The sequence below is a fragment of the Oncorhynchus nerka genome, linkage group LG6, assembly GCF_034236695.1.
Source record: "Oncorhynchus nerka isolate Pitt River linkage group LG6, Oner_Uvic_2.0, whole genome shotgun sequence".
NCBI classification, from domain to species: Eukaryota; Metazoa; Chordata; class Actinopteri; order Salmoniformes; family Salmonidae; genus Oncorhynchus; species Oncorhynchus nerka.
In genome coordinates, this window is record NC_088401.1 from 46828152 (window position 1) to 46854957 (window position 26806).

The 26806-nt window shown below is 43.0% G+C and overlaps 1 protein-coding gene, 1 long non-coding RNA gene and 1 other non-coding gene across 5 annotated transcripts in view; all 3 read left to right on the forward strand.

The window, feature by feature from the left end:
• Positions 1 to 6379: 6379 nt before the first annotated feature.
• Positions 6380 to 9264, forward strand: LOC115131130 (uncharacterized). Of its 3 annotated transcripts, none has more exons than XR_003863897.2 (8): positions 6380 to 6610; positions 6980 to 7085; positions 7403 to 7436; positions 7633 to 7692; positions 7895 to 7950; positions 8142 to 8191; positions 8580 to 8619; positions 8990 to 9264. It is a non-coding gene; the product is annotated as an uncharacterized LOC115131130 (long non-coding RNA). The 3 variants fall into 3 exon arrangements; XR_010464098.1 differs by having other exon boundaries at positions 6980 to 7048; positions 7599 to 7692; XR_003863896.2 differs by having other exon boundaries at positions 6381 to 6610; positions 6980 to 7048.
• Positions 7119 to 7318, forward strand: LOC115131228 (small nucleolar RNA SNORA74). The gene has a single exon (XR_003863927.1). It is a non-coding gene; the product is annotated as a small nucleolar RNA SNORA74 (small nucleolar RNA).
• Positions 9265 to 12641: 3377 nt separating the features above from the next.
• LOC115130489 (fibroblast growth factor receptor-like 1) overlaps positions 12642 to 26806 on the forward strand; it is a 63813-nt gene continuing 49648 nt past the window's right edge. Inside the window, exons 1-2 of the mRNA XM_029661677.2 lie at positions 12642 to 12963; positions 13134 to 13234. Of these exons, the coding sequence (XP_029517537.2) occupies positions 13162 to 13234 (73 nt within the window). The 5' untranslated portion in view covers positions 12642 to 12963; positions 13134 to 13161. The remainder of the gene's footprint in view (positions 12964 to 13133; positions 13235 to 26806) is intronic.

Consider the following 26806-nt stretch of genomic DNA (forward strand, 5'->3'; position numbering starts at 1 on the left):
CCAGATATTTACAATTTGCCACGAATACTAGGTTAGTTTTTGCATAGAAGCTAGCAAGCTAACGTTAGCTACCTAGATGATATTAGCAACATAACTTTATTTTACCAGATCCTCTATATTTATAATTTCTGCCAACTATATACTATATGAATGACATGAAATCCATGTCAAGTCATCGAGTCGAATGCACTGCTGTATTAATTCAGAACTAATTTGTTGACATGTTCTGTTGCAGATTCAAAGCCAGATTAACTCATTGCAGATATTCATTAATAAATAAGCATAATTTATTTGACAAGAGTGCACCTAGTCACCCAGCCATCAAGTCAAACTTCTGAACTCCAACAATTGCATTGTTCAATACATCTAAATAGCAAGCAATGTATACATAACATATTGTATAAACATCTGATTTGAGGTAAAGATTAAATTATTAATCAATGTCACAAACCTGTGACATCGAAAAGCACCATATAATCTATTATTACTATGCGAGAGCCGACAGATTCTTCTGCTTTTCATTTTTAGGAAGTAGACCACCACAAATACAATGTAAAACAGCATATTATTATTTTTGGTGGGCGAGTTACAAATGGACAAATCAACTGGATGCTTAAGGTAGGTTTAATTTTAAAAAGTACTAGATCAAATGAGAAAATCATCTAACATACTCAAAACATGGAAGCCATGCCTAAAGTAATGTCAACACTCATCTTCTCAATTTGACAGTTCCATGTTGCTGCTGTCAATTGTGAGAAGCACATTTACCACTACATTGAGTCTGAACCACAGAATAAGCAGGACAGCATTACACAGGTGGAAAAAAAAGCTTGCAACCCAGTACACCACAACACTTAAATGTGTTACTGAGTCTAGATGTTATCAAATGAGGGGAAGAACAAGTGAAGGAACCAGTATATGGAAAATGGGTGAAGGTAGGGTGCGTTTATTGAGAGAAGATGGAGCATTCCAAAGTGTCCGAAGTTGAGGGAACATAAAAGGCATAGTGTGGAATAAGGGGTAGCTAGAGGGATGGAATAAACATTAAAAAAGTGGTTGCTGCTGTGCTTTTTCACCCCTTGTAGGTCGTGGTCACAAATACCCGGCCCATGTCCAGTCACACGGTCTCAGTGCGTGTCCCTCAACGTCATTCAGTTTCAATTGCAGCATTCAAATTATGCTCATCGTGTGTCTGAATCACAACATTAAAGATGAGTGGTCACAGCATTTTAACAAATTGAGCCTTACACAATACAAATTAAGAATTAAGGACAGCATTTTGTTGATAACATGGTGGTTTACACTATGTCTACTGTGTGTGAATGATGGAAGAATCTTACCCCAACCAACAGCTGTAGGTCCATTTGAGTGTGTGGTCACTTAGGCCGGCATATCAACCAGTACCGGGACCATTAGAGACTTGGGATGCTTGCTGCTTGAATGTCTTTGGGTCTGTGTCTATAAAGATCAACTACAAAATGGAGAAAGTTAGTCTGTGGCTTAGATTGAGTTTAAAGTTGACACAAATGGAAAACTACAACTACACATATGAAAGACTGCACTACACAGGCCAGTACAATAGCCTACACATGGAGAAGATCTGAAGCTTTTGTTCCAGCCCATCTCATACATGATTACAAATCATAGCCTATCGCTGTGATTAATTATGTTGGTTATTTAAGTCAGGTGTTAAGAGATGGGCAGGGACAAAACCCTTCATACACTCAATGACTGAAACAGACCAAAGCAAAATAATAGTGTTCCAGGTTGAAACAGTTTACCTAGTTAAGAGGTGATAAGACAGGCACACCCATTGGTTCTTGAATACAGAATCAAATCAAATTTATTTATATAGCCCTTCGTACATCAGCTGATATCTCAAAGTGCTGTACAGAAACCCAGCCTAAAACCCCAAACAGCAAGCAATGCAGGTGTAGAAGCACGGTGGCTAGGAAAAACTCCCTAGAAAGGCCAAAACCTAGGAAGAAACCTAGAGAGGAACCAGGCTATGTGGGGTGGCCAGTCCTCTTCTGGCTGTGCCGGGTGGAGATTATAACAGAACATGGCCAAGATGTTCAAATGTTCATAAATGACCAGCATGGTCGAATAATAATAAGGCAGAACAGTTGAAACTGGAGCAGCAGCACAGTCAGGTGGAAGTTGAAACTTGGAGCAGCAGCATCGCCAGGTGGACTGGGGACAGCAAGGAGTCATCATGTCAGGTAGTCCTGGGGCATGGTCCTAGGGCTCAGGTCAGTTGAAACTGGAACAGCAGCATGGCCAGGTGGACTGGGGACAGCAAGGAGTCATCATGTCAGGTAGTCCTGAGGCATGGTCCTAGGGCTTAGGTCCTCCGAGAGAGAGAAAGAAGGAGAGAATTAGAGAACGCACACTTAGATTCACACAGGACACCGAATAGGACAGGAGAAGTACTCCAGATATAACAAACTGACCCCAGCCCCCCGACACATAAACTACTGCAGCATAAATACTGGAGGCTGAGACAGGAGGGGTCAGGAGACACTGGCCCCATCCGAGGACACCCCCGGACAGGGCCAAACAGGAAGGATATAACCCCACCCACTTTGCCAAAGCACAGCCCCCACACCACTAGAGGGATATCTTCAACCACCAACTTACCATCCTGAGACAAGGCTGAGTATAGGCCACAAAGATCTCCGCCACGGCACAACCCAAGGGGGGGGCGCTAACCCAGACAGGATGGCCACAACAGTGAATCAACCCACTCAGGTGACGCACCCCCTCCAGGGACGGCATGAGAGAGCCCCAGTAAGCCAGTGACTCAGCCCCTGTAATAGGGTTAGAGGCAGAGAATCCCAGTGGAAAGAGGGGAACCGGCCAGGCAGAGACAGCAAGGGCGGTTCGTTGCTCCAGAGCCTTTCCGTTCACCTTCCCACTCCTGGGCCAGACTACACTCAATCATATGACCCACTGAAGAGATGAGTCTTCAGTAAAGACTTAAAGGTTGAGACCGAGTTTGCGTCTCTGACATGGGTAGGCAGACCGTTCCATAAAAATGGAGCTCTATAGGAGAAAGCCCTGCCTCCAGCTGTTTGCTTAGAAATTCTAGGGACAATTAGGAGGCCTGCGTCTTGTAACCGTAGCGTATGTGTAGGTATGTACGGCAGGACCAAATCAGAGAGATAGGTAGGAGCAAGCCCATGTAATGCTTTGTAGGTTAGCAGTAAAACCTTGAAATCAGCCCTTGCTTTGAAAAGAAGCCAGTGTAGAGAGGCTAGCACTGGAGTAATATGATCAAATTTTTTGGTTCTAGTCAGGATTCTAGCAGCCGTATTTAGCACTAACTGAAGTTTATTTAGTGCTTTATCCGGGTAGCCGGAAAATAGAGCATTGCAGTAGTCTAACCTAGAAGTGACAAAAGCATGGATTAATTTTTCTGCATCATTTTTGGACAGAAAGTTTCTGATTTTTGCAAAAAAGCTGTCCTCGAAATGGTCTTGATATGTTCTTCAAAAGAGAGATCAGGGTCCAGAGTAACGCCGAAGGTGCTACTAAGGTTTGCAATTTGGCATCAATAACGTAACAGTAATTGTACCTAAAAAAAAAACGTGAATACCATTTAATTTAAAACCCACCATAGGAGGTAGGACTAAATAAGGTTACATAACCTTGCCTACTAGCTATACTAATGATCTGCTGTCCAGAGGGTAACAGAAAACAGATCAGTCTTCCCATAGTACAGTAAGCAAACTCTTGACTCAAGAGAGGATGCAAATCAGTTGATCTCTGAAACCTCTCAAAAAGCCAGACCAAAATAATACAACTAGCTAAAGTAGCTACAAGTCAAGTAGTACTTGAAATAGGCTACTTACCCCTCACCCACATATACAAATGTAGCGTCGTTCGTTCTGCGTTGTGTACTTTTAATTAGGACGCTGCCACAACTGAAGGTCTGCTAGTGGAATTATTTTTATTTGCCCTGCACAAGAAGAGACTACACACATTATGTTAACCCTTGGCGCAGTCCTAGCTCACCTTGCTAGCCGAAGGACAGGCAAAAGACAACAATAAGGGGGTACGGAAATACAGATAACCCGCGATGGGCAAAACCAAAATATACAAACTTTTACAATCACATGTATGTACAATATTAATATGAAAAAGTGTTTGTACACCAAAGACAAACATTAGCTATGCAGCTGTAATTAAATAAAAAAATACACTGAATTATTATTATCAAATTATTAACATCCCCTCTTGACCTGGCCTATTTGAATTGGTCCTTGTGTGCAATTTGGTGCATAATCAAGAGGAACAACATCACACTGCTACACAAACATAAGAACGTCTTGCTTCGCCACCTAAGTTAACTCGCTAGCTGTCTAGCAAGCTAGATTGTTGGTTTTGTGAAAGCCAAAGAAAGTTAAATGACACTGAACAAAAATATAAATGCAACAATTTCAAATATGTTCTTTTTCATATAAGAAAATCAGTCAAATTGAAATACATTAGGCACTAATCTATGGATTTCACATGACTGGGAATACACATATGCATCTGTTGGTCACAGAAACTTTTTTTTAAAGGTAGAGGCATGGATCAGTAAATCAGTCCGAATCTGGTATGACTATATAATACGAGTCATACTACCCATTAAAACCTTGCTGTCCAATCGTTTCTTCACAATTTTTCCCATAGGGGATTTTAGAAACACTTAAAATAAGGGCTGTGTTTTGTGTAGGCTTAACCTGACATGGCGTTTTGATAACCACGTAAATCTCTAGGACAATGTGACTTTTATCAATATATTTGCCTGTATTTACACCACAAAAATGAAATGCTAATTAGCTGATAAAATGGCTGTCATAAAGAACTACACATGCCCTGATCTGGGTGAGACAGCCAAATCGAGGCAAAGGTAAGAATCTCTGGAATAACTATCTAATGTTAGCTAAATGTAGTTGTGAATAAATTGGCTATATTTCTTTAAATTGACAATTCGGTGAACTGTCTCGTGCAAGTTTTATATTGACACAATACATGTTAGCAAAGGTGTCAGCTAGAGATGATGTGCAGTACCTCTTCAATGGCTGTGCGAAGTTGCTGGTAATTGGCGGGAACTGGAACATGCTGTCATACACGTCGATCCAGAGCATCCCAAACATGCTCAGTGGGTAACATGTCTGGTGAGTATGCAGGCCATAGAAGAATTAGGACATTTTCAGCTTCCAGGAATTGTGCACAAATCGTTGTGACATGGGACCTTGCATTATCATGCTGAACCATGAGGTGATGGCAGGGGATGAATAACACGACAATGGCCATCAGGATCTCGTCACTGTATCTCTGTGCATTCAAATTTCCTTCGATAAAATGTAATTGTGTTCGTTGTCTGTAGCTTATGCCTGCCCATACCATAACCCCACCACCATGGGGCACAATTGCACGCTCCCTCAACTTGAGACACCCGTGGCATTGTGCTGTTTGACACATTTTAGTGGCCTTTTATTGTCCCCAGCACAAGGTGCATTTGTTGAATCAGCTTGTTGATATGCCACACCTGTCTGGTAGATGGATTATCTTGGAGAAATACACACTAACAGGGATGTTAACAAATCTGTGCACAACATTTAAGATAAATAAGCTTTTTGTGAGCATGGAACATTTCCGGGATCTTTTATTTCAGCTCATGAAACAAGGGACCAACACTTTACATGTTGAGTTTATATTTTTGTTCATTGTATATAATACCATATTTTTTTGTGAGAAAACCATCAGTAGAGTTGAAAATGCAAATGTATTTTGCCTTTGGTACATCACACACAGCCTTTAATCTGCAACAAGTCATTTGATGGAAACATAACTCTGCAGCATATTATTTTTATGTGAATTTTAGAATATTTTCATGAAAATCTATTGCCAATTGGATCGAAACCTTCCTACAGCTGGTTACATTTATTGGAGGTAGGCCTATATGCTATGGTGCGTTCAGAGTTGGATGTCCGTTCAAAAGATGTTTCCCTAGTTCCCAGTTGTTTTGTACTCGGAAATCTCTGACTTCAGTGCGTTTAAGACAACTGGGAACACGGGAAGAAACGAGCTCCAACTCGGGAACTCAAGACTCTCTTTAGAACTCCAATTTTCAGACTTGAAGATCACTGACGTCATGATTTTACCTCTTATTTCCCCAAATCCCAGTTGTCTTGAACGTACCAATAGTCCACGGAAATATGGACCAGTTAGAAAGTTTGACATTTCCGAATTTCCTTGTTCCGATTATTACATGAACGCAGTAATAGCCCACATTTCTGGGAGGTACAGACCTATCCCACAATTCACTCCGGAATATGTATTCTATGGTGCCGAGGAAGACTATAAATATGCAAGTGCCCGACCAGCGGTCTTTTTTTTTGCAGACATGAGAAGGAAAGGATGTCCGTTTTCGTTTATGGCAATAGTTGCTTGCGTTTATGGAACTTGGAATGGAGCCAGTTGTTGGCTGGCTAGCCTTGCTCCGGCGGTTATTTTCTTTCCGCAATGAAGTAGCTATTTAACGTTACCAAGTGAACAGATCGGAAAAATTTAGTTTAAGTCGTCAGGCAAGAAAAAATGGCTAAAGCATTAAGTGGTAAGGAAGCTCCTAGCTAAACCATACACAAAAATTACTAACCCAATGCTGCCTCTAGCACTGGCTAAAATATATCTAGATAAGTAATTTAAAATTACGTCCAGCTAACTCGTTTACCAAACAGTTGTGTTGCATTGGCAGACATTTACTAGTTTTGGTGATAGGTTTCCAAGGCTAACTAGCCTGTAAAATGACTGACAAGTTTAACATGCAAGGCCTAGATGACACGTGGTGGCAAGCTAAAGATGGGCCTAGTTAAATACTGTAGCCAAGCTGGCTAGGCAATTGTTAAAACCGAGATGGATACCATTTTGTTTTGATGCAATAACGTTGTCGCAACTCATGCATACCTTGTCTTTACCCTCACAGGTTGTGCCACCATTCAGGTCTTCAGACATGGGAGGGCTGCAAATGGGAATAACACGATACCCCTTCATGGTAGTTGTCTCCCACATCCTTACATTAAAAATAAAAGGTTAATTAGGTTTTCGTGATTGGGTTTTATTAATCCAGCGGTAGTCAGCTGTACAGGCTAGCCAATGCCTGAACTAGTGTTACACTGCTGGAAGAGGAAGGCTCTGCTAACGTGGCCTGGTCCAGCAGACGCTGTTTTAGTGGCTGTTGGTACTGAGCTGTAGCAGAACTGTGCCCTTCTGAGAGTGGTCTGCACCTACACACGGGGGCAGCCCTAGTAGAAGGGTTAACAAATATACCATTAAAGCAATCCATATGTGTAGATAATTTATTTTAAGTCCTGACATTAATGACAATTTCCTTTGCATTTCATGCAAGCATGCGGACTGAATGAATTGCATCAACTCTTAAGGTGAGCATAAATAACTATTTTGTTTATACAAATGTGATTTACTGTGCCATGATGCTTATTTAACACATCATTCTTATTGTATGGTGAAGATAATTAATTTTAAAAAACTGAGCACTATTTTTAAGGCCTGTTACTGTTTACCAAATGTTTTACATCTTTCAGGTATTGTAAGTTGAGCATTTCCTTTGCATTCTAGGAAAGCATGCTCAGTCAACTCCATTGAAGGTGATTCAACTCTAGTCAATGCGTTTTGAAGGTGAGGATGGCTCAGTAGTTATATCTAAACACCATGAACATGTACTGTACTGTGCATTGATGAGAGCGTTATAGCTTTAACCCAGCTTTCTTACTGTTGGTGAAGACATTATGTTCTAACTCTGAGCACAATTTATAATGGCTGGTATTGTCTACACTGTATTTATCTACTGCTCACTAGGGTTCTTATTCCTCTAATGTAGACTAAGCATGGAACTGCTGGGACTGGATTGATGGTTAAATGGAAAGGGTATTAAAGGTGAGGATGGGAATTGTTACAGCTAAACATGTACTGTGCACTGATGAGAGCTTTACAGCTTTAACCCAGCTTTCTTACTGTTGGTGAAGACTTTTAAACTCTGAGCACAATGTAAAATGGTTAATATTTACATTGTAGTCCTACATGACTCACTGTTGGGACTTTAGTCATTTTATTCATTTGCATTTCAGGAAAAACGCAATTTGGTGGACTGCTTGCATTTCAGCAGGAACTTATCAAGGTAAACTCCATAGCTGATTCTGAATTATTATAGCTACAAAAACATGTACTGTGCACAGAGCTTTATCGCTTTAACCCAGCTCAACTGTTGACTTTGTAACTGAGTGTGTGCACATCCCTAATGTCTGTTACTGTATACATTGTATGTGAAGGTAATGTACTATACCGTCTACATTTATTTTGAAACCCTAGTGCTATCATGAAAATTCACTGTGCGGTGATGAGAGCTTTATAGCTTTAACCCAGCTTTCTTACTGTTGGTGAAGACACTATGTTCTAACTCTGAGCACAATTTGTTATGGCCTCTAAATTGTTTTTGTATACTATATATAAATTGTATTTTTATATTAGACTAAGATTATTCTTAACTTCCTGTCTTTGCATTTCAGGAATACATGTGTGTAACAGGCCAATCGAGTTGAAGCATAGGTGAGGATGGTTAAGAATTGTATCTTAATAAAATAAACATGTACTTGCAGTGAGTATTATCACCTACTTGTTGTTTAGTGCAGAATCTATGTAACCCTCAGCATAGTTCTTTCCTGAATTGCTCACTGTCTACATTCTCGTGTTTGTCTTCCAAAGACAGAAAAAGCAGGAAGCTGCTTGGACAGTAATTGATGCCTGAACTTTATTCAAATTAATGTACCTATAAGATCCTAAGGCAGTTTATATACATTTTTTTTCAGGGAGAATAGAACATGACTTCAGTTCATGTAGTTAATCTACAACAATCTGACTAGGAGAGCGGAGATGCTTGCATTTGCAATATGTTGAATGTATATTGATGTGTCAACAGGATTGTTTCTTTCTGGACTTGGGTGGGGAACCGAATGTTACATCCTGCAGATTCACGAAGCTCCAGGCCAGACTGTTTGGCTCAGCCGCCCACCAGCTGTGTTCACATGGCCCTTTGATACATCTAACCCCGGATAGTCACTGCATAATCCTCTTGTCTTGCAATGTCAGTGGTTTCTGAACAAATGTACCACATAATGAATTGAATGTATGGTCCCAACTGCATAGACAGTGGAACAGTGTCAAGCGGTGAACAATAAAATTGACTTTTGTAAATGGGTTATAATTGATTTTGGTTAATAGCATTGAGGTTTCTATTGAAATAATAACTGATAACCAAATGATCTTTTCACAAACAGGCTGTGGGGATTTCACTGGTTATAGTGAAGAACTGTAGTTCTTACATTGATGGCAGTTTGTTATATAACCAAACCAGGGCCATGTTGAGTAACTTGACTGTTGCCGATAACATTTTAATGGGTGATGCTGATGTAATTGCCTATTCTGCATGTTTTCTACATGGGCTATTTCTAGCTGAACAGCCTGTTCCGACCCCCCCCCCCCCCCCCCTTTTTTTTGTCAATCTAAATTCCCTGCCATGTATCCCTATCTAGGGGAGGGAGAATGTAGACTTTCTATATACACAGTGAAGTCATACATATTGTGTAGGACTTTCATTCTAAATATATATCCACTTTAAGGACGCTTAACTGGTAGGCCTGAACACATACAAGGATCAGTTGTGGAGTGCTGCCAGGAAATGACGTTAATATCAATTAAACAAAAGCTGATTTTCGACTTTTGGAAACTGCAGCGAGAGCACGCCGTCTACATCGAGGGTGAAGAGCTTCATGTTCCTAGGTGTGAGTGCACATCCCTGACAACCTGATCATCTGTCCACACAGATGGTGTTAAGGTACAACAGTCAACTCAGGAGGCAGAAATTGAGGCTTTGCCCCTCAAACCCTTAGGGACTTCTACAGATGCACAGTCGAGAGCATCCTGTTGGGCTGTGTTGCCGCCTAGTACAGCATTTGCACCGTCTGCAACTGCAGGGCTCTCCAGAGGGTGGTGTGGTCAGCCCAACGCATCGCTGGCAGCTTGTTCACCCCGCAACTATCTGGAAGGCGGAACCCGTACAGGTGCATCAAAGCTGGAACCAAGTGACAGGAGAAAAACACCCTATCCAGGCCATCAGAATGTTAGTTGTCGCTAGCCTTCCCTGGACTTAATCATTGTTGCTAGCTGCCACCCGGTACTCTACCCTGCACGTTTAAAAACTGCTGCCCTATATGTGTGCATAATCATTGAAAACTGGTCACTGTTTACCCACTTCCTATGTATACTGAACAAAAATATAAATGCAACAATTTCATAGGAAATCAGATTGAAATAAAATCAATAGGCCCTAATCTATAGACTTAACAAGACTGGGCAGTGGCGCGACCCTGGGAGGGAATAGGCCCATCAACTGGGGAGCCAGACCCAACCAGTCAATGAGTTTTTTCCCCACAAAAGGGCAAATACTCCTCAGCAGCACACCCCTTCCTCAGACGATCTCACAGGTGAAGAAGCAAGATGTGGAGGTCCTGGGCAGTGTGGTTTCACGTGGTTGTGAGGCCAGTTTGAGGTACTGGCAAATTCTCTGAAATGTTAAGGTGGCTTATGGTAGAGAAATTAACATTGAATTATCTGGCAACAGCTCTGTTGGATATTCCTGCAGTCAGCATGCCAATTGCACGCTCCCTCAACTTGAGACATCTGGCATTGTGTTGTGTGACAAAACTGCACATTTTAGAGTGGCCTTTTATTGTCCCCAGCACAAGGTGCACATGTGTGAAGATCATGCTGTTTAGTCTTGGTATATCACACCTGTCAGGAGGATGGATTATCTTGACAAAGGAGAAATGCTCACTAACAGGGATCTAGACATATTTGTGCATAACATTTGAGAGAAATAAGCTTTTTATGCGAATGGAACATTTCTGGGATCTTTCATTTCAGCTCATGAAACATGTGACCAACACTTTACATGTTGCATTTATATTTTTGTTCAGTATATATACTGTATTCTAGTCAAGGCTGATCCTATATAACTACTGCAGTACACGCCTTTTCTAATCATATACTGTCTATATACACCATTATTTACATATATACTGTATATATTTATATTCTGGACTCTGACATGGCTTGTTCTGATATTTCTTCAATTCTTTCTTTTCATTTTTGTTTATTGTCTTGTATTGTTAGGTGTTACTGCACTGTTGGAGCTAGAAACATAAGCATTTCGCTGCACCTGCGATAACATTCCGCAAAATATGTATACACGACCAATACATTTTGATTTGATACCGTGTGTACGGTCGTGGCCAAAAGTTTTGAGAATGACATGTATTCATTTTCACAAAGTCTGCTGCCTCAGTGTCTTTGGATATTTTTGTCAGATGTTACTATGGAATACTGCAGTATAATTACAAGCATTTCATACGTGTGAAAGGCTTTTATTGACAATTACATGAAGTTGATGCAAAGAGTCAATATTTGCAATTTCTTTTTTTTTGTTTTGAATTTGACCCCCTTTTCTCCCCAATTTCGTGGTATCCAATTGTTAGTAGTTACTATCTTTTCTCATCGCTACAACTCCCGTACGGGCTCGGGAGAGACGAAGGTCGAAAGCCATGCATCCTCCGAATCACAACCCAACCAACCATGCGCACTGCTTATGAACACAGCGCACATCCAACCTGGAAGCCAGAAGCACCAATGTGTTGGAGGAAACACAGTGCACCTGGCGACCTGGTTAGCTCGCACTGCGCCCGGCCTGCCACAGGAGTCGCTAGTGTGCGATGAGACAAGGATATCCCTACCGGCCAAACCTTCCCTAACCCGGACGACGCTAGGCCAATTGTGCGTTGCCCCACGGACCTCCCGGTCGCGGCCAGCTGCGACAGAGCCAGCCACGACCAGAGTCTCTGGTGGCACAGCTAACATTGCGATGCAGTGCCCTAGACCACTGCACCGCCTGGGAGGCCCCTTTAGGTGCAATCTTACTGGCAGCAATATCCTTGCCTGTGAAGCCCTTTTTGTGCAAAACAATGATGACGGCACGTGTTTCCTTGCAGGTAACCATAATTGACAGAGGAAGAACAATGATTCCGAGCACCACCCGCTTGAAGCTTCCAGTCTGTTATTCGAACTCAATCAGCATGACAGAGTGATCTCCAGCCTTGTCCTCGTCAACACTCACACCTGTGTTAATGAGAGAATCACTGACATGATGTCAGCTGGTCCTTTTGTGGCAGGGCTGAAATGCAGTGGAAATGTTTTTGGGGGATTCAGTTCATTTGCATGGCAAAGAGGGACATTGCAATTAATTGCAATTCATCTGATCACTCTTCATAACATTCTGGAGTATATACTTTGTGAAAATTTATATTTGTGTCATTCTCAAAACTTTCGGACAGGACTGTAGAGGTCATGTGTGCTGCACATGAATTGAATCGACCCGACCCGGAGGGGGGCGCCCGTGCTTTGCTGCAGCGCAACGCTGTCCATGAGGAGCAGAGCTCGATCCGGTCCATGATTGGCCAATGGAATTCCACATCTGTTCTTGGAAACTTCTATGCTGCTCCTCATGGCAAAAGGATGCAGAAGGGAACACCAGGGATGAGGTGAGAGAAGTAAGCCCGAAAAAGAAGTAAACCCGAAAACTTGACCATTAGGCCTACCTGTTATTTACCTTTTTTTGCGAGAACAGATTTGTTTGTTAAACGTTTTATTAGACAGTATTTTGCCGCGATGTCATTGATATGATATTGAAGTAAATTTTATTTACATTTCCCGCGTGGAGGATAACCTGAATACCAGTATACTTTATTGTACAAGACATTTGATTAATACGTCAGATTTTACAGTGAACCATTGTGTTTACAAATATTTTGTGGAAAGCATCTGCCTGGCAGAGGACAACACGTGAGTATGCCCACTAATCTGCGCTCTTCACTCAAATTGCGTGTGTATGATCATTAAATTATGTCAGTGTGGCTATGTAATTTAAACGTCATTGGGTCAACTCAATCAAGTCTCTTGATGTTATACGGTACTTTTGTCATTGAATTCTCTATTTTGCCGATTTTCTTCAGAACAGACACAAACTGCAGTTTGCTGAAAATGTTCTCTAAGGACGGATGTCTGGCTGTGTGTACAGTGATATTAATGATTCTAACATCAAGCGAGGCTAGAGGTAAGATAAACTGCTTATTATCTTACTGTAGTGTTACTACATTGTAACATTGTCCCGCAAATAACCCAATGAAATGTGGAAAGAGTTATCATGTTTCGTCTGTCCTCATTGATGTACAAATACTTATGAAAATGGATATCCATATGAAAATCTGAATAATACATGTGTGACTCACATTTTTGACAGATAATATAATCTTTTAAACGTTTTTTTTTTGGCACCTTAGTCTGTTTCCACAGACTATTGTCAGTGAATTTGTTTGAGAATGTTTGTGTCTGCAACACTGAGAGACAGAGTCTACACTCCACCTAGAGTGACCTCTTCTATCACATGTTTAATTCACAGGAATTTATTTAACAATTCTGTGAACTCTACTTGGCTTCCAACCCCACATTCAAATTTGCCCTAAGGTCAACAGAAACAAAAAAATCCTCTCAGTGGTAATGTGTTTAATGATTAACTGCGCACCCAGAGAGAGTGGCCCTGTGCCGTGTTTACAGACAAAACACAGACCATGGGGCTGCACATAAATGTGGCTTTTGAAGAAGCCCAGTTTGCATCAGCGGAGGGAGGCCGTCAGAAACCAAACAAGCATGCCTTTTCTTGGAATCGTTGCAGGAATTTAGAGGTGCATAAGTTTGTATCTCCTGCCAAGTTGAAGAGCAGTTAGCGTACATCAAAGCAGGGCTGATGACACCTACTGGGCTGTGTGCATAAACCAGGGGAAGAAGTCTTGCTTTATGCAGCGAGGAGTTGTTTGCCAGGCCTCTGTGATCCTCTATTATACCCTGCTGACTGTACTAGACTCAGGATCACTGGCATTGCAATGTCCCCATGGGAAACATTCTTTTCACACCACTTCGATACCGAAGTGAGTTTTTTTAGCAGGTTAGGAGACTGAGGTTAAGGTTAGGAAATGGGTTAGGGTTAGCGAAAATGCTCTCCTAACCTGCTTCGAAAATCACTTTGAATCGAAGTGGCATGAAAAGAGTGTGTCCCATGTCCCCATAGTGGCAGGAAATAGAAACTGCGCTCAACATGCAACGAGCCCAGTCCAAGGGGAATGGCTATTGGTTGTTTGATTTGAAACAACATTTTATTTTGTATTGTAATATATATTCTACTGGAATTCCCTTTTGATGTTAATATGGAAATTAATTGACTATGTGGAATTGAGTGTGATGCAAATGTTTCGAAATCAGGTTCAAGGATTTCTTGACCGTTTAAAAAAACAACAACATTTTATTCAGTTCAGTATGACACCTGTGATATGTTTTAAAAGTTGGCCCCTACTGTAGAATTCTCAAACTATTGTGTTTCATGGTTTTAGTCTATCATCATCCAGGTGGGCTGTAACTAAAGCTACCTGATCACATTCAGAGAGGCCACCACCACCACAAGACTGCTGGGCAAATCAGATAGATCTTGACCTTACTCTGTGGAGTAATCAGTCCATTGTTTTCTCTGTTGACCCTGGTATCTGCTCACTGCACTTCTTTCACATTGTGTGGCTGTGTGTGTGTACGTGTGCTGGAGTGGGTGGGTGGTAGAATGAAATACACACACACAATCTGTGTTGTCCTTAGATTGCTCCTTTCCTTTCTGCCTTGTCGGAGTTATCCTAGGAATGCCATGTCAGAGCCCAGGACGTTATGCAGTGTGTGTCTCTCTCTGGCTATGTAGATAAAAGGTGTCATGTGGGAGTCTGAGTCTGGAATGGGTGCATTGTAAAGTGTTGCTTGTGATCCAGGTGAGAGATGCAGCCTATTGGGTTTCTTCTCAGTTTTAGGGATTGTTCTGGGCTAGCCTGATACACAAATACCTCTTGTTACTCCGGTGGGTCAGATCAAAAATGGACAATCCTAATTTCATTGAGATTTTTTTTCTCCCAGCAGAGAAAGTCATTTTTTGAAGGGCTTCCACTTATCTGCATGAGTGTGCTTGACATAACTGTTATCATACAGCGTTTCCAGTTTCGCAATGAAGGTTTAATCCAAAGTTCAGTTTTCCCATTTTCACGGTAGGTTTACTCAACTATTCAAAGTTATGACTCCCAAGAGTGCTATAAGCAGGGCTCGCGAGAGAAAGTCCAGGCACCATGCATGCGATTTGCCGCTGATAAAAACAAGTTCATGCTGGCTGGCCCTCAATGAATGAAGAGTGATGCAGGAGCTAGGCACCTTGGATGGGATACCATAGATACGCATTGACTGTGAGTGAGCCTCCCACAGGTGCTAAGGCTCTAGCTAGCCTAGCTGCCAACCCAATGCAGTTCAGCCCAGCCCCCCCACCCCGGTGCTCACCTGTTCTCTCACCCATGGCTCTGTGCCGGGCTATCACAGCTCCAGGACCAGCCAGCCGTCTGCCGGACGTGCATGCTCAGATGGGCCTGGTGATTGCTGGCTTGGCTCTGAGCCGATTTGAAGGACCAAGTCAAGCAGACCGTATCAAAAGCTAATAAGTCGGAAGCCGTTTGATTTATGTACTTCCACTCAGCAGTACAAAACTCCCTGAAGAAACAGTGTTTCTATCTCAGACTCAGCGACAGCCACATGCTCCTTCTTTTGCCTTTTTTCTTTCTTGGACATCCATCAAAGAATCCGCCTTGCGCTTAAGCCTTTCAATCTGAAAATGGTTTTGAGGAGTCTATTTGGTGTTAAATGAGACATAGTAACATGCTGCATACTGCACGGTGAGGGAGTTTTTGTGTCATGGCCCATGGCCTCTCCTCTCAGAGACCTCACAGCACAGAAAGGCCTTCTGGCCACTCAAGATCTCTAAACAACCTTGTAACAACTTAATAAATACGAGATTATTGGATTCAAACTGATAGGCCAGGAAATTAAGCCTGGCTTGTGGCTGTTTATTTCCAGTTCAGGTCATCCATCCTGTCAATGCTGCAATAAGCAGTAGTCTACTACTTAGTACACTCAGTGATGAAGTCTTCTGGGGCTGTAGTAGTACTAAACAGAGCTCCCTATCACTGCTGTGGGCCTCTCTCACCAGGTGTCATGCTCCTCCAGCTCATTAGGCAGATAATGGTGGATAATGTGACACTGCAGGCCTCCTGCTTATCACAAAGTCTGGCTGCTGATTATACACAGCCTCTGCTGGAGCAATGGGGACTAACTGGAGACTGGAGACTGGGTTGGCCTCAGCAGCCTTTGATGGACAGCAGCTCAGTCTGACACAATTCCACTTGTTGAGTAAAATTCCAATTATATCTGTGATGAGTCCACAGTGTTCTGTCAGTTTTCCTCTGTAGCTCCCTTATCTTCAGAACATCCTCAGTGCTCATCTCTTTCCCTGATCCATCTGAGTGCTATTTGCTAGTACCTCTTCCAGCTGGATGTCTGATTCTGTGCAGGGTTGAACGTGTGCACACAGTTAAACAGTATCAGATGCCCGTCCAGTCTTCACACCGAGGACTTGACTGTTCCAGAAGAACGATTAGGGTTGCAAAGGGAGAGTATATGAATGGAAACGTTCAAATTTACCAGTAAACTACGAGATTTGATGTAATCTATTACAAGACATCTAGTGGTCCCTTTGGTTACTTCAGATTATCACAGGTGTCTGTTATAATCTCTGGCCCTCTGTGTGGATTTATCACATATAAAATATATGACATAATTAAATAACATGATTTTAAAATAAGAAATAGAATTAAAAAGCTGTAAAACACTGTCCTAAATATAAACCATAAACAGTGAATACCATTGGTGTTTAATATGAGGGTTTCAGCATGAAATATCCTTTCTATATATTTTTTTTACAAACTAAGATTTATTTGACTATTTCAATATCTATTTGTTGGGAATGTTTTGGCGTCAAACTGGTGTCAGTTGGAAGTAGTTCCAATAGTTGGAAGTTGCAGAGTTAAATGAAAATAATTCCATTGTTGATTAAATGCTTTTTTCATTAATTTGGCTATTTTCTCTTGAACCATATGGTCTACCTACTAGAAACTCATGGACAATATGGACACCGATATAATAAATTAATACTGTATATTAATTAATTAATCCCACAGGTGGAAAAAATGCTACTTAAGTATGATCCCCAATTAGAGACAACGATAACCAGCTGCCTCTAATTGGGAATCATACAAATCACCAACATAGAAAATAAACCTATAACCCCACATCGAAAATATAAACTAGAACAACACCCCAGTCACGCCCTGACCTACTCTACCATAGAAAATAAAAGCTTTCTATGGTCAGGACGTGACATTTAATTACAAAAATTACTGAAGATTCCGGTAACTTTGGTAAATGACTGGTAGCATTGCAACCCTACAGCGACTGATGTCAGCAAGGATATAATATAATGCTAATGTGGCTGATGTTTTAAATTATGTTTCATAAGTCAAGCATAGAAGAAAACTGTTTTTTGTTGTTGTCAATTTTGTAGATGGAGGGAACTCACACCATTACTGTGGGCCTGGCCTATACAAGCATGTTGTCCACCATGATGACACTGCTAAAGGATTTGTCAGGTGTTACACAGTTACATTTTACAACACACATGCTCCCATTCAAAGTTAACACAAGCCCACCTCGTTTGCGATTGTATTTTAATGTACTTATTTTTTGGCCTGGGAACCGACAGCTTGGCTGATGCTTCTGACTGTGTGTGTTCTCTGGCTCCATAAAGCTTCGTTATTAGATTTGAACATGATTTTCATTGTGGCAGATCTCAGAGTGTGTGGTGCACAAACCAATGTGTTAACATCCGGCTCTTACAAGTCCACATGAACACAGCTTGCCAAACCTCATTTTGTATCTCTCACTCCATATTTTTTTAATGTTTGTTTTGAAATAGGTCCCAGTCTTCTTTGTAGTTGTGATCTCTGTTAAACGTGTGCACTTAAAACAAGTCTGTGGTGTTTCGCGTGAGGGGAATGGAACTTTACGTAAACAAGGCAGTTAATGAGCTGCATTTGGTTTGAAACGTATTGCTTGAGCACGGCTATTAGAGAAGTGTTTGGTATTTATAGTGGAGGCATAAAAAACACAAAGGTTAGCGGCGGGTGTTCAAACATTCCTCACCCTGGTTTAGATAAAGGCCCCACTCCGCTGGAGGTCAGCGAGATGTCATCTTGCGTGGACCCTGTTTGTGTGCTCTTTACCTACTTGAGCCCGGAACTGCACTGTTTGCACAGGTGGGAGAGGGCACCTTGGAGTGAATTGTTCTCTCCATTCCCGTGGACTTAACTTGTCGGAGCAGTGTGCTTGCACAAGACCAGTGAGGCTGAGTGTTCGTCACGAGCAATTTGTTCTTGATGTGGGGCCCCTCTTCCTAATGGAAGCTTGCTTTGTTGCAGTCTCTTTGTCCCTGGGTAAAGGTGGGATTACACAGCCTTTAACTAGGGGGATTTCAGAACCCTTCCAACCATCACCACTCCTCATAGCCCTACACTCTGGGCATTTTAAAATGTCACAGAAAAGAAGCAGGGAATATGCCCATTCCGTGCATTTGTCCCATTGACTCAGGGTAGTGGACGGCTTCTCTTTAGAATCCTGTGGTTTTCTCAGAACACCGACATTCCAGGCATTTAGAACCTGTGGCTCAACGGAAGGGCCTCCTTAATGGCTTTCATCCCCGGCTCTGCTGCTGCTTCACCCATTCAATGGCATGGCCCACTTCTGCCTGGCCCTGGTTCAGCGCCATAGGTTACACAATGTTCTGGGACTAAGCAGCAAAGAAAACATGCTCTACAACAAGGAAGACGGGCCTCTCTTCAGTCTGCTACCAATAAGTGGCCATACATAGAGCTTAAAGTGTACCCTGATGAAAGAGAGAGAGGGAGCGCCCATCCGGCCCTACTCTGAGCCGACAGCAGCAGCAGGTTTGGGTAAAGCAGTGGTGAGAGTGAGGGTGAGCCACTGATCAGTATCACCACCTGGCATGTTCCTCCTTGGACCTGTGCTGCACGGTCTTGTCTGAGTGATTCTTATGCAAGCTGCCCTGCCCTCCCTGCCTAGTCTGCTCTGCTCTGGCACTCACATTCAGCAGTGACAGACAGACCAGCAGCCGCAGCAGTAGCTTGCTGGGTCGGTGAGTGTGAGCCACAGCCGAACATGTAAACATTACATACTGTGTATAGCGAGAGCCAAACCAGAGTTAGGAACCATGCGTGAGATAATAGCTGTCTGTCGGTGTGGACTGTTGACACAAAGGGTTGTGCTTAATAAGCAGGTGCTCGTTATTTGTGACGGGGCCGGCGTTCTACAACATTACCCAGAATCCCTGTGGAGCTGTGGCTCTGTTTGTGTGGTCTGAGCTGCTGGTGGTCCAACCTGTGTGTGAACAGATACATGGGGGTCCCATACCACCACCACTGGGTAACTACAGGCCAAGGCTGTTGGTTGGGTTGTCTTACCCTCACAGCAGAGGAGAGCGGTGTTCCCAAATCTGATGGGAAACAACACAACTAGGGAATCTGAGCCTCTATGATTCAGATAGAGTGTGTACATAGAGTGCCCAGTGCCCAAAACTCCCTCCTGTGACTCACATGAATTCCATTCACACTGAAATAAGAGATTAACATTTACATCTGCTCCAGTGAGAGTGTGTTAGGGCCAGTGGTATGGAAAGGAGAGTCAGAGGTGGGTACATCATTGCCCCCACACCAACCCAAACACCCAGCTACCCACATAGGCCTGGCGTCAGGGCCAACAGTCAGGCCTTGTGCCCTCTCCAGCTTCTGCATCAGTGGAGGTGGAGCGGGCATAGCCTTTGCTCCAACAACATGCCAGAGCTAAAAAGAGGCAGACACTCGACGCCACCCTCCAGAAATGTTAAATGGTTTGCTTTTGAGGAATGACCAGGTTTCTGTATTTTTTTCTAAGGTAGGGGAGAGTGTTCTCCCAAGATTCCAAGACGATGTTCTATGATGTCTGTCTGAGAGACAGCTGGGGGCTTGGATGAGCTCTAGCAGGGTGAGGTGGATGGATGGACATGGAGCCAATGAAAGAATGACAGACACACACTCTGCTAGGCCTTTACATCCACACGGTGGAGTAGAAGAAGAGTGAGTGAGTGAAATGAAGCTGGAAGCCCAGAAAACAGTGACCTGCTCTCTACGCAAGTTTGTAGGTGCAACAGTTTTTATCAGGGCCTAAAATTAACACTGTCACCTGCCAGATTTGGGTAGATTTAGGCAGTGTAAGATATCTATTTCTATTTTTGGTCAGGACTCCACAGTGCGAGCATTTCACTCGCATCTGTGAATAAAAATAGTCAAGTATGACCACGTAGTAAAATAAATGCTGCAGTAGCTGTTTTCAAGGTATTTCTGTTGTTTTGTTTCATAGCTGGTAAATTAATCGCACAAAGTCAAAGAACTACGAATCCTATATAGCCTATTCCACCTCGTGCTGCAAAATTACCTGGTTGGAGGCTGTGAAAAGCTGAGTGAAAGAAAGATTCATTTTTAGAAGCGCTGCGCACAGGCACAAAAGTCTACGGAAGTGAAATGTTGATCTTTTGTTCCTTGACTATTTACATGGTTTCAAATGAAATCAAACTTTATTTGCCACATGCGCCGAATACAACAAGTGTAGACTTTACCGTGAAATGCTTACTTACAAGCCCTTAACCAACAGTGCAGTTCAAGAAGAATAAAATATTTACCAAGTAGGCTAAAGTATAAAGTAATAATAAAAAGTAACACAATAAGAATAACAATAACGAGGCTATATACAGGGGGCACCGTTACTGAGTCAGTGTGTGGGGGTACAGGCTAGTTGAGGTAATCTGTACATGTAGGCGGGGGCGAAATGACTATGCATAGGTAACAAACAAACAGAGAGTAGCAGCAGTGTACAAGAGGGTGGGGGGTGAGGGGGTTTCAATGTAAATTGTCTGGTGGCGATTTTTATGAATTGTTCAGCAGTCTAATGGCTTGGAGGTAGAAGCTGTTGAGGAGCCTTTTGGTCCTAGACTTGGCGCTCCAGTACCGCTTGCCGTGCGGTAACAGAGAAAACAGTCTATAACTTGGGTGACTGGAATCTCTGACAATTTTATGGGCTTTCCTCTGACACCGCCTATTATATAGGTCCTGGATGGCAGGAAGCTTGGCCCCAGGGATGTACTGGGCCGTTCCCACTACCCTCTGTAGCGCCTTACGGTCAGATGCTGAGCAGTTGCCATACCAGGCGGTGATGCAACCGGTCAGGATGCTCTCGATGGTGCAGCTGTAGAACCATTTGAGGATCTGGGGGCGCATTGCCAAATCTTTTCAGTCTCCTGAGGGGGAAAATATTTTGTTGTGCCCTCTTCACAACTGTCTTGGTATGTTTGAACCATGATAGTTCATTGGTGATGTGGATGTAACAGTATAACCGTCCCCTCGCCCATACCCAGGCGCGAACCAGGGACCCTCTGCACACATCAACAACAGTCACTCACAAAGCATCGTTACCCATCGCTCTACAAAAGCCGCGGCCCTTGCAGAGCAAGGGGAACTACTACTTCAAGCTCTCAGAGCAAGTGACATCAACGATTGAAACGCTATTTAGCGCGCACCACCGCTAACTAAGCTAGCCGTTTCACATCTGTTACATGGACACCAAGGAACTTGAAACTTTCGACCCGCTCCACTACAGCCTGTTTGTCCCGCCTTTTCCTGTAGTCCACAATTAGCTCCTTTGTCTTGCTCACATTGAGGGAGAGGTTGTTGTCCTGGCACCTCACTGCCAGTTCTCTGACCTCCTCCCTATAGGTCGTCTCATCGTTGTCGATGATCAGACTGTTGTGTCGTCAGCAAACCTAATGATGGTGTTGGAGTCGTGTTTGGCCACTCAGTCGTGGGTGAACAGGGAATACAGGAGGGGACTAGGTACACACTCCTGAGGGGGCCAGTGTTAAGGATCAGCGTGGAAGACTTGTTGTTGCCTACTCTTACCACCTGGGGGTGGCCTGTCAGGAAGTCCAGGATCCAGTTGCAGAGGGAGGTGTTTAGTCCCAGAGTCATTAGCTTAGTGATGAGCTTCGTGGGCACTATGGTGTTGAACGCTGAGCTGTAGTCAATGAATGGTATTCTCACATAGGTGTTCCTTTAGTCCAGGTGAGAAAGGGCAGTGTGGAGTGCGATTGAGATTGCGTCATCTGTGGATCTGTTGGGGCGGTGTCGCGTTCTGACCTTAGTTCTTTTGTTATGTCTTTGTTTTAGTATGGTCAGGGCGTGAGTTGGGTGGGTTGCCGGTCAGTCAGGAGCTGCCAGAGCCGCCGGTCAGTCAGGAGCTGCCAGAGCCGTCCGTTACTCCGGTGCTGCCGGAATCGCCCTTCACTCCAGAGCTGCCGGAGTCTTCCGCCTGTCCGGTGCTGCCGGAATCTCCCGTCCATTTGGCACCCATTGCTAGGGTCCCCAGTCCGAGGTCGGCGGCGAGGGTCGCCGCTTTAAAGAGGCCATGGAGGCGGGTTAAAAGGCGGACAAAGACGTGTAGTGGGGTCCACGTCCCGCGCCAGAGCCGCCAACGCGGACAGACACCCACCCAGACCCTCCCCTATAGGTTCAGGTTTTGCGGCCGGAGTCCACACCTTTGGGGGAGGGGGGGGTACGGTCACATTCTGACCTTAGTTCTTTTGTTATGTCTTTGTTTTAGTATGGTCAGGGCGTGAGTTGGGTGGGTTGTCTATGTTCTTTTTTCTTAATTTGGGATTTCTGTGTTTGGTCTGGTATGGTTCTCAATCAGAGGCAGCTGTCAATCGTTGTCCCTGATTGAGAACCATACTGGTAGCCTGGTTTCACCTTTGAGTTGTGGGTGATTGTTTCCTGTGTCTGTTCCACACGGAACTGTTTCGGTTTGTTATTTCACTTTGTTATATTTGTATTTTGTCGTGTTCAGTTTGTTCTATAAAATATGGACACTTACCACGCTGCGCATTGGTCCTCCTCTTCTCCTTCATACGACGACCGTTACAGGCGGTATGCGAATTGAAGTGGGTCTAGAGTGTCTGGGAGAATGCTGTTGATGTGAGCCATGACCAGCCTTTCAAAGTACTTCATGGGTACCGACGTGAGTGCCATGGGGCGGTAATCATTTAGGCAGGTTACCTTCGCTTCCTTTGGCACAGGGACTATGGTGGTCTGCTTGAAACATGTAGGTATTACAGACTCGGTCAGGGAGAGGTTGAAAATGTCAGTGAAGACACTTGACAGTTGGTCCGAGCATGTTTTGAGTACACATCCTGGTAATTCGTCTGGCCCAGCGGCTTTGTGAATGTTGACCTGTTTAAAGGTTTTGTTCACATCGGCTACCGAGAGCGTTATCACACAGTCATCCAGAACAGCTGGTGCTCTCGTGCATGCTTCAGTGTTGCTTGCCTTGAAGCGAGTATAAAAGGCATTTAGCTTGTCTGGTAGGCTCGCATCACTGGGCAGCTTGTGGCTAGGTTTCAAGTTTCAGTTTCAAGCCATACCACATCCGATGAGGGTCAGAGCCGGTGTAGTAGGATTCAATCTTAATCCTGTATTGACGCTTTGCTTGTTTGATGGTTCGTCTGAGGGCATAGAAGGATTTCTTATAAGTGTCCAGATTAGTCTCCCGCTCCTTGAAAGCGGCAGCTCTAGCCTTTAGCTCGATGTGGATGTTGCCTGTAATCCATGGCTTCTGGTTGGGATATGTATGTACAGTCACTGTGGGGACGACATCATCAATGCACTTATTGATGAAGCCGATGACTGAGGTGATGTATTCCTCAATGCCATTGGATGAATCCCGGAACATATTCCAGTCTGTGCAAGCAAAACCGTCCTGTAGTGTAGAATCTGCGTCATCTGACCACTTCTGTATTGAGCGAGTCACTGGTACTACCTGCTTTAGTTTTTGCTTGTAAGCAGGAATCAGGAGGATAGAATTGTGGTAAGATTTGCCAAATGTATACATCTCTGTGTGTGGAGTAAAGGTGGTGGGGGGTACGGTCACGTTCTGACCTTAGTTCTTTTGTTATGTCTTTGTTTTAGTATGGTCAGGGCGTAAATTGGGTGGGTTGTCTATGTTCTTTTTTCTTAATTTGGGATTTCTGTGTTTGGTCTGGTATGGTTCTCAATCAGAGGCAGCTGTCAATTGTTGTCCCTGATTGAGAACCATACTTAGGTAGCTGGTTTCACGTTTGAGTTGTGGGTGATTGTTTCCTGTGTCTGTTCAATCAAAACCGTTTTTACTTGTAAGCAGGAATCAGGAGGATATAATTGTGGTAAGATTTGCCAAATGTATAAATCTCTGTGTGATGAGTAAAGGTGGTCTAGGATTTATTTCCCCCTGGTTGCACATGTGACATGCTGGTAAAAATGTTGTAAAAACTGATTTAAGTTTGCCTGCATTAAAGTCCCCGGCCACTAGGAGCATTTTGGGTGAGCATTTTCTTCTTTGCTTATGGCCTTATAGAGTTGGTTGAGAGCAGTCTTAGTGCCAGCATCACTTTGTGGTGGTAAATAGACGGCTACGAATAATACAGATGAGAACTCTCTTGGTAGATAGTGTGTTCGACAGTTTATCGTGAAGTACTCTACCTCAGGCGAGCAATGCCTCGAGACTTCTTTAATATTGGACATTGCATACCAGCCGTTATTAACAAAAGACACACACCCCCACCCCTCGTCTTACCAGAGGTAGCGTCTCTGTTCTGCCGGTGCATGGAAAATCCCACCAGCTCTATATTGTCCGTTTCTGCGTTCAGCCACATCTCGGTGAAACATAAGATGTTACAGTTTTTAATGTACTGTTGGTAGGATAATCTTAATAGTAAGTCATCAATTTTATTCTCTAACGATTGCACATTAGCAAGGAGAATGGAAGGCATTGGGAGTTTACTCGCTAGCCTCCGGCTTCTCAGAAGGATCTCCGATCTGCGTCCCCTTTTCCGGCGTCTTTTCTTCACGCAAAAGGCATGGATCTGGGCCTGTTCCAGTGAAAGCAGGATATCCTTCTCGTCAGACTCGTTAAAGGAATAAGTTTATTCTAGTCTGCAGTGAGTAATTGCTTTTCTGATGTCCAGAAGTTCTTTTCGTTCATAAGAGACGGTAGCAGCAACATTATGTAAACAATAAGTTTAAAAAATAAGTTACGCAAAAAGAATATCTAAATTGCACAATTGTTTGGGAGAATGTAAAACGTCAGCCATGTTCTTCGGCGGCATCTTTGGTTCACAAGCTAGGTTATTTTTCTATTTTTGAGTTTCAACTGCTAGGGAAGAGAAGACAACTCCTCTAAGTACTAGTCAGACACAGTCTCACAGGCACAAATGTGACTCGATTTGCATTACCACAGTCGTAACCTCCCACCGTTAAAGGGCATGTGACATTTTTGATATTTTGAAATTAAACAATATACCATATTACTTCTTATTAGTAATACATGTATTGTTTTTAGAAACATTACCAATCATGCTAATCGCTTTTTTTTGTGTTTTTGCAAAAATAAAATATTTTGGCTGCTGGACCAAAAAGTAAATTTTATGCCCTGGTTTTTATTAAATTCACAATTTTTACCGCTCTCACGTGCACATTTCTGCCCAATATAAACCAACAATGTCCTACCTTTTTGTAGCATTTCTGACTATGCTAAAATATTTTCTGCAGAATCTCAAGAGTTCTTAAAAGTTCTAGGTAAAGTCTCCCCTTATCTCAGCTCACTGGTCACCATAGCAGCACCCACCTGTAGCACGCGCTCCAGCAGGTATATCTCTCTGGTCACCCCCGAAGCCAATTCCTCCTTTGGCCGCCTCTCCTTCCAGTTATCTGCTGCCAATGACTGGAACGAACTACAAAACTCTCTGAAACTAGAAACACTTATCTCCCTCACTAGCTTTAAGCACCAGCTGTCAGAGCAGCTCACAGATTACTGCACATGTACATAGCCCATTTATAATTTAGCCCAAACAACTACCTCTTCCCCTACTGTATTTTTTTTTTTTTTTTTGCTCATTTGCACCCTATTATTTCTATTTCTACTTTGCACATTCTTCCACTGCAAATCAACCATTCCAGTGTTTTACTTGCTATATTGTATTTACCTCGCCATCATGGCGTTTTTTTTGCCTTTACCTCCTTTACCTCACCTCATTTGCTCACATTGTATATCGACTTATTTTTCTACTGTATTATTGATTGTATGTTTGTTTTACTCCATGTGTAACTCTGTGTTGTTGTATGTGTCGAACTGCTTTGCTTTATCTTGGCCAGGTCGCAATTGTAAATGAGAACTTGTTCACAACTTGCCTACCTGGTTAAATAAAGGTGAAATATATATATATATATATATTTTTAAAGAGTTCTTAAACCAGGTGCAACTCAGTTGCTGCTCAACAGTAACAGCTACCTAGTAGATGGAAAAGGAAGGTAGATGGAAAAGGAAGGTAGCTAGCTAGTAGGTAGGTATCATTTTCTATGGAATGTTTTTCATATGGCTGAAGTCATCTGTGTAAACTGCTGATCTGGACACTTGTGTGTAACCAGAGCACAAACAAATAAGCTAGGGAACGTCCTTGGCTGCTTTTATAGCCAGTTAGATACACCAAACTTGGGGAAAACTGTCACTCTGCTAATTTATAATAAATGCA